Source organism: Populus nigra, chromosome 9, assembly GCF_951802175.1.
Source record: "Populus nigra chromosome 9, ddPopNigr1.1, whole genome shotgun sequence".
Taxonomy (NCBI): Eukaryota; Viridiplantae; Streptophyta; class Magnoliopsida; order Malpighiales; family Salicaceae; genus Populus; species Populus nigra.
The window spans coordinates 6,748,926-6,755,750 of NC_084860.1; the positions used below are offsets into that span (position 1 = coordinate 6,748,926).

Consider the following 6,825-nt stretch of genomic DNA (forward strand, 5'->3'; position numbering starts at 1 on the left):
CAACAAACATGAAAACATGACCCCTATTCATATTATCCATTCATGTATCATCCAAGCAAGTGAAAACCATGTCATGATTTTATTTTATTTTTCATTAATAACCAAGAAAGCATGCAACATTAAAAAAAAAAAAACAAAGCCTAACTATTATCATTATAAGTCTAGGTTACAAGTGAACTTAAAAAAAACAATCTTTGTTTTTCTTTCATGTATTTGTTTTTTTAACCAAAATAAACACATTTATTAAGGTTTATATATATAGTAGTAAAAGGCATGCAAAACCTAAACTAAATACAAATAAACTGTAAGCCAAACTTTAGATTTTTATCCATGCATTTTTCACATATTTAGCCATCATATTTTTATTTTATTTTTTTACATGTTTTTTTCTTATAAAATCACACAATATCTAGATTAAACTTAACTAAGCCTCAGAACATCATTTTGTTTATTTATGTTCACGCATTTTAAAACAAAAAAATACATAAAGCATCATTTTGCATTATTTTACCAGGAATCCTAAAGAAAGTAAAAAGGGAAGCCAGGTTGTGACTTGAGTGGTTCTAGCTAGGAGTGTTTATTTTCGGTTCGATTCGGTTTTTATCAAAAAAAATAACCAAACTGAATTTTTTAAAAAAAAACCGAAACCAGTTCAAACCGATGGTTTCGGTTTGGTTCGGTTTGGTTTGGTTTTTTAGAACAAAAATTGGTTCAAACCGGTTTGGCTCGGTTTTTTCGGTTTGGCTCAGTTTTTCCGGTTTTGTTCGGTTTTTTCGGTTCCAGGCTTAAAAAACCGAAACCGAACCAAACCGATCGGTTTTTTCAAAATTTTAATTAATTTAATCGGTTTTTTTTTCATGATTCAGTTTTTCGGTTATTTTTTTCTGGTTTTCTCGGTTTAATAGGTTTTTTAGTTTTTTTGAATACCCCTAGTTCTAGCAGCATAGGGAAGTGTTGTAGAGGCTTCCAATGTATTCCAGAGAGAATTATGGTGGTTCTCTCTCTCTAGAATGGGGTTACATATTTCTCCTTGGTTAATGCCTCTTTTTTTCTATTTGTTTCTTCTTTATTTTCCTCTCTTGCCCTTTTATGTCGTCTGGAACATTTTGGTTTAAAATGAAACAATTTGATGACCTAAAAATCAACATTTTCCTTTTTTATATAATTCAGGTTTTCGGTGTTTTGAAGTGGTTTTCACTCTCTTGAACTCAAATTTCCCTTAGACACTATCTTTTTTATTAATACTACAATAATTTAAAATGTTTTAAACTTATAGTATTTTTGTTTTTCTTTTGCTGTACATTAAAATGTTCGAAATTCAATTTTTCCTCCACTCTAGAAACATAATAACAAAAATATAATTTAGTTGTAATTACTTTGTGAATAATAATTGAAAGTTAAGTTAAATTGCGATTTTATTTTTTTGTCTTAGTCATGAATCATATATTAACTTTTAAAATAATTGTTATTGAACCATTTCTACTGCCACTAGAAGCACAAAGCGCCAGTTTTTTTATTACAGAATGAAGACTGTTTTGGCATCTGCAGATCTTTTCTATGCCTCCAGACCTCGTATTAGAAGTATAGAAGTAAAACCGAACCGACTTCGGTTGTAACCTTCTAATTTAAAGAGGTGCTGGTCTCTATCATCCATGTACATGAGGAATTATTTGACTTCCTCGAACACATCTTACAACAAACAAACAAGCTTTCGCTAGGAATTGGCGAAACTTGATAATTAGAAAATCCATGTACTTTTGCGCCAATCTCCACACCATTGATCTGAAACAATGTGTGAAGAGGTTCGCAGAACTTCACATTTGTAGGCTAATTTCTGCTCACTGTAAACCAACAGACAGCAGATACACAGTAAGTATGCATTCAACCATATGAAGATGGATTGAGTTGATGAAATCCTTGCCACAACATTCAGGACTTCTTGCACAGTAGTCGTTTCTAATTTGCAACACCCTCCTCTTCACACAGATGTGTGAGCATTAGATTGCATGCATGCCACTACTGCCAGCACATCATGTTTCAATCAGATGGCACCCGGTGCCAATTAGTCAAACTTCAATTGGTCAAGTTGTCAATCATTCTTCATTCCATCTATCTCTTTTCACTCTAACTCTTTCACCATTGAAGTGGATATACTTCCATTTACACTGGTACCTTTCAAGAACCAACTCCCGCTTCTCTTCCTGACCTAATTTCTTGAAGGCACGTGCCACCCTCCAAACAGTATCTTCATCTGGTCTTACACCCAACTCCTCCATGTCAGCGAACACCTGAGTTTCTCGTAAAAAGAAATTCAAGCTTTAATACCATACCTATAACTCTCAAATTAAGCATTATTCAGATTTCACGTTTTCCAATCAAATAATTGAAAGAAAAGATGGGAACGGTTTACCAGTACCTCTATTATCTCATCTTGCATGTTATGATGATCATACAGAGAAATCATCCTTGAAAATAAGCGCTTCGACATAGAGCGAGTATGTACATGTATAATCATGTTCCATAATGATTTAGCCTCATCTACCCTGTCATCCTTATCGAATGCCAGTAGAAGGGTGTCATATGTTCCCAGCGTTGCTCCTTGACCTTTGCTCAACATCCACTTTGCCACCTGAGTACAAAATAGACTTACTACAGGCTAATAGAATTGTAAAATATTCACTCCAGCAACAATAATTATTTACACAAATAAGCTAGAAATATCACAATAGACTGTACTCGTTAACATCATGACAGAACATCCATCAGGAAAGAAAGTAAAGAAAGAAAGAACAAGAAAACACCACAGAAGACAAAGAAACCCACTAGCACTGAAAGTGCTTCACATTATTTGTTCGGTCAACTTCTCACAGTTTAGCCTACAGATCAATACGACAAAACAGTTCTGTGAGAAAGAATTCTTATTGCACATGGTTTAATCCTTCCAAGAGACTCCTTTAATTAAACTAATGTTCATCAACATATGAACTCAAAATAACTCATCAGAGATATCAGGTTAGGATTTGACCATATGCAGAGCTATTAACTTTCACCACATGATGATGCCATATGGTGATGTTCAATTATAAATAATGCAACAGTTGATGTAAACAATCAGATGTCATTTTATCTTCAATAACATCAATTAGAATGGTTCCTATATATTCAGGCATGAGGTTGACATCAAAACAAAATTTTGAACATGGCATACTTGAATTACACGTGTCCATTGCCTCCTCTGCTGCAATATTTTTAAAGCTTTCGCTGCTGCAATCAATGGAAACTCTGTCTCCCAGGCTGTCCATTTATCTAATGCTCCATAAACAGCCTCTTTCTCGTTAGGAAGTTCAGAAACCTGCCATTTCAAACCAAACAAGAAAATTAAATTTCAAACAGAGAACATTGCACTTTTTATTATTAATTTTCATAAAGCACTTTTTATTACTAAAAAACTTCATTGTTCTAAATATATGTTTAAGGTTGCCATAAACTTCAAAACAGTTCTCTGCTAGGCAAAATACTACGCTTGAAGAAACTTACAATTCTAACAAGATTCAGTGCCTTTTGCCCAGATCCAGCTGAATCTCTTTTCTGCCATAAGTGGTGCTCCTTCTTTCCTGATTTCTTTACAACCTTCCTGCAGTACACCAGTATGTCTAAGCAAAACATTTGTGACAAGTAAAACAATGAATATAGCAGGTTTTTCTCTTGTCTAATGATCAAGGACAACCAATTTAGTAAACCACTCAAAATTGATTATCAAAAATTACAGAGAAAGGAAAATCACCTATTCTCATCAGCTCTGGAATTCAGTTTTAGTTGTTTTTGAGAGCATTTGACACAAAGAGCACTTGTTACCTGTGTATAAAACAAAAAAGACTCAGTTAAGACTCTCTAAAATACTTGCAAAGAAATGCAATAACAAGAAAGGGGGATTGATTTTTCTTTCTTGCCTTTGGTTCGAGGCTAGTAAGCCTTGCTGTCCTTTGGAAGAATGAAATTTTGACACTAGGAAATAAAAATCCAGAGGAGAGAGCTACTTCATTCATCATAATCTACACCATAAATAACTTGTAATAAGATATCTCAAAGAAAAAAAAGCACAAAGGCCATACCAAATGAAAAAACAACAAATGGTGACCTAGAAATGGTAACCTTGTCACTTGCAGAAGCAAGCATTAGTACTGTGAAGAAATTGGGGAAGAAGAAGATGCTTTTGAATCTGAGTGAGTGTTGCCTTGCCTGATATGATGGGCACGCTTTATATTTAATGAAACATGATAGCTAATGCATTTAGTTATTTCTTGCATTGCAACATGATAGCCAGTTGTAGGCATACAGAAACCACATTTAGTTACTTTCCTTCTCTTATTCTCCTTGACCGTGATGTTGTCATTATAGGCCAATCAAGCTTGACTTTGGTGATTCTCTGTTGGAAACGCTACTACTTGCAACCATTTCAATAGGGCCTATACCAAACCTAGACACCTGAAACAGGAGATCTGTACTGAGCCTGAATTTCAGTTTTCATAGTATGTGTTCCGGGGACTCTGTTAGCTTTTTGAGATGGGAAACATTTTGCAGACTCAAGAGTGGGAGAGAATGAGGAGACAGGCAAGTTGCAACTCATTGCCTCCTACATTCAAAAGCATTACTATCCTCTTACGACCTTCACTCAGAAAAGGAGAAACAGGTTCACATAAGGTGAGAACATCCACTGACCGAATCACCCTTTTCAGTATGTACTGTGAGAGTTGATGACTGACTACTAATATTGACATGATAACAGATGATATCATAGTTGTCAGCAATAAGCAACAAAAAGTCAATAATAAGATTACAGGTTGGATATTCATTATGCTATCAAACTTTTCATCCAAGAAAAGAAGTCACAAAATAAGGCCAGGTTAATATTGGCTTCAATATAATGCTTTCTACAAGTTTCTAGAAGTCGACATATAACAGCCCATCTTGGTATACATCCGACTGAGTAGTTTCATTAGATGGGTGGTGTGCACAACATATGAATCGAACAATGTCTATTGTAAGAGTCGCTCTCGGCGACCCAAAAATAAACTTCTTGGCATACCACACTTGATACCAATTCTGGCTCCCAAACCTTACATGCATCAGCAAAAACCTGAACTGGTTTTCCATTTCTGGAGTGATTCAAAGCAAAAAAAAATGACTAGTAGATGTCATACAGAAGTACAGCTTCAATAATATCTGAAATCCTTCAGTCTTGAACATACTTGGGTTCAACATCTAGTATGTCTTTTTTGCTTTGAAAATCAGGAACACGAACCAAATCTTGCAGAAACCTAACAAAGTCCCTTCCGATCTTCATACACAAATCAAATTGCTGACTCAACAACTTGACACAAAACACAATCTCTAAATTTTTTTAAAGACTCCATCTTCTATAATTTGATACCCTACAATGATCAGCTAACAACCAAAGATAAACATACAATGCACTTCTGAAAGCCAGTGGCTCTTCTTTCCCTAAACAATTACATATCCTTAAAAAAATAGCGCTCAACTTGAAACACAACCACAAATTCCCATAATTAAAATCCCCAGTAACAATTTTCCTTGACAAACCATCAAAACCAACTCCTAAAACATCAATTATTTCTTGTACAGCACAAATCAACAGATCCTTAGCCAAATCAACAAACTTGCCATACAAGTCATTAACAATTTCGACAATAAAATTAACAAACAAGGCATACCCATCAGTAACAACAGTATGTAGATGCTTGATATGATCCTTGGCTAAATGGGGTTCAGTTAACTTAAAACCCTATAAAGAATGGCAAGATTGAGCCTTCAGTGCTGATCTTGCGAGGTTGGTATTATAATTAAAAGAAATGTGGGACTTAGTGTAGGTTCAAGCTCATCATAAGTTGGGGCTCTCTCTCATCCTCAAGGGCACAACTGATTTAAGCAGCTTTGAAGCCATGCAAAGAGCAAAAAAGATGAAACAACAGATAAAAGGTGAAAGGTAAGATGGTATGTGCCTTATACTGCCTCAAATATCCCATAAACAGCACCTGAACAGAAAGCAAACGATAATCGTGTACATTATAGAAATTGAGAATAATAATTTAGAAAACAACAACAACCCAATAACAAGAAAACCACAGCAATAAAGAAAAATGTTTTCTTTTTATATGGAAATTTAGCATGAGAGAACTTACCCTCCAACAATAACGCAGAGCTCAAACAGCAGGTCAGGAACTAGCCATCTATGACTATCACTTCGCTCCTTCGATTTTTTAGGATGATTTTGTTAGCTTTATTGTTGTGGATTGGGGCTGGGCTTTGGAATAAAAGCACCTACAAGATTTTCTTGTTTTGTAGGAGATTTTCTTGTTTTGCAGGTGGGCTTTGGGTCTTTGTATTTGTTAAAGCTGATTTTTGCTTTGGGTTTCTCTTTAGGCTTCATTCGAATGCCTTCGCCAAGGTTTCAAGCCCCATTATCTTCTCTTCTCAAAAAACATGAGCCTGATTACTCTACGGCGTAAAGGGTATTAGCATTGCTTGCTTGTTGTTGCGGGGGGGGGGGGGGGGGGGGGGGGGGGGGGATAATAACATTGGGTGGCCACTTCTTGCGACGCATTTTTATTTTTATTTTTATTTTTATTTTTATTTTATCTTTTCTTTTTTAAAAAAGTTTAAAAGTATTATTTTAATATATTTTTTTAGTTAAAAATATTTTAAAAAATAATTGTTATTACACTTTCAAACAGACCCGTACATCAATGTTTTACCTATATTAATAAAAATGATTCAAGTAATCAATCATATTCATCTACCAATCTA

The 6,825-nt window shown here is 34.8% G+C and overlaps 1 protein-coding gene across 6 annotated transcripts; it reads right to left on the bottom strand.

Moving 5' to 3' along the window:
* Positions 1 to 1,446: 1,446 nt before the first annotated feature.
* Positions 1,447 to 6,526, bottom strand: LOC133703858 (pentatricopeptide repeat-containing protein At4g18975, chloroplastic). 6 transcript variants are annotated; one of them, XM_062128564.1, is made up of 9 exons: positions 6,201 to 6,526; positions 6,021 to 6,053; positions 4,153 to 4,239; positions 3,951 to 4,052; positions 3,785 to 3,855; positions 3,538 to 3,634; positions 3,209 to 3,352; positions 2,417 to 2,629; positions 1,447 to 2,288 (listed from the first exon to the last, which is right to left on the bottom strand). In XM_062128564.1, the coding sequence occupies exons 2-9, from the start codon at positions 6,042 to 6,044 to the stop codon at positions 2,094 to 2,096; spliced, it is 933 nt and encodes a 310-aa protein (XP_061984548.1). In that variant the 5' UTR covers positions 6,045 to 6,053; positions 6,201 to 6,526; the 3' UTR covers positions 1,447 to 2,093. The 6 variants fall into 6 exon arrangements, with proteins under 6 accessions (XP_061984548.1, XP_061984551.1, XP_061984550.1 ...); XM_062128567.1 differs by having other exon boundaries at positions 5,733 to 6,053; positions 6,201 to 6,523; XM_062128566.1 differs by having other exon boundaries at positions 4,153 to 4,485; positions 5,733 to 6,053; positions 6,201 to 6,523.
* Between the last annotated feature and the right edge of the window lie 299 nt (positions 6,527 to 6,825).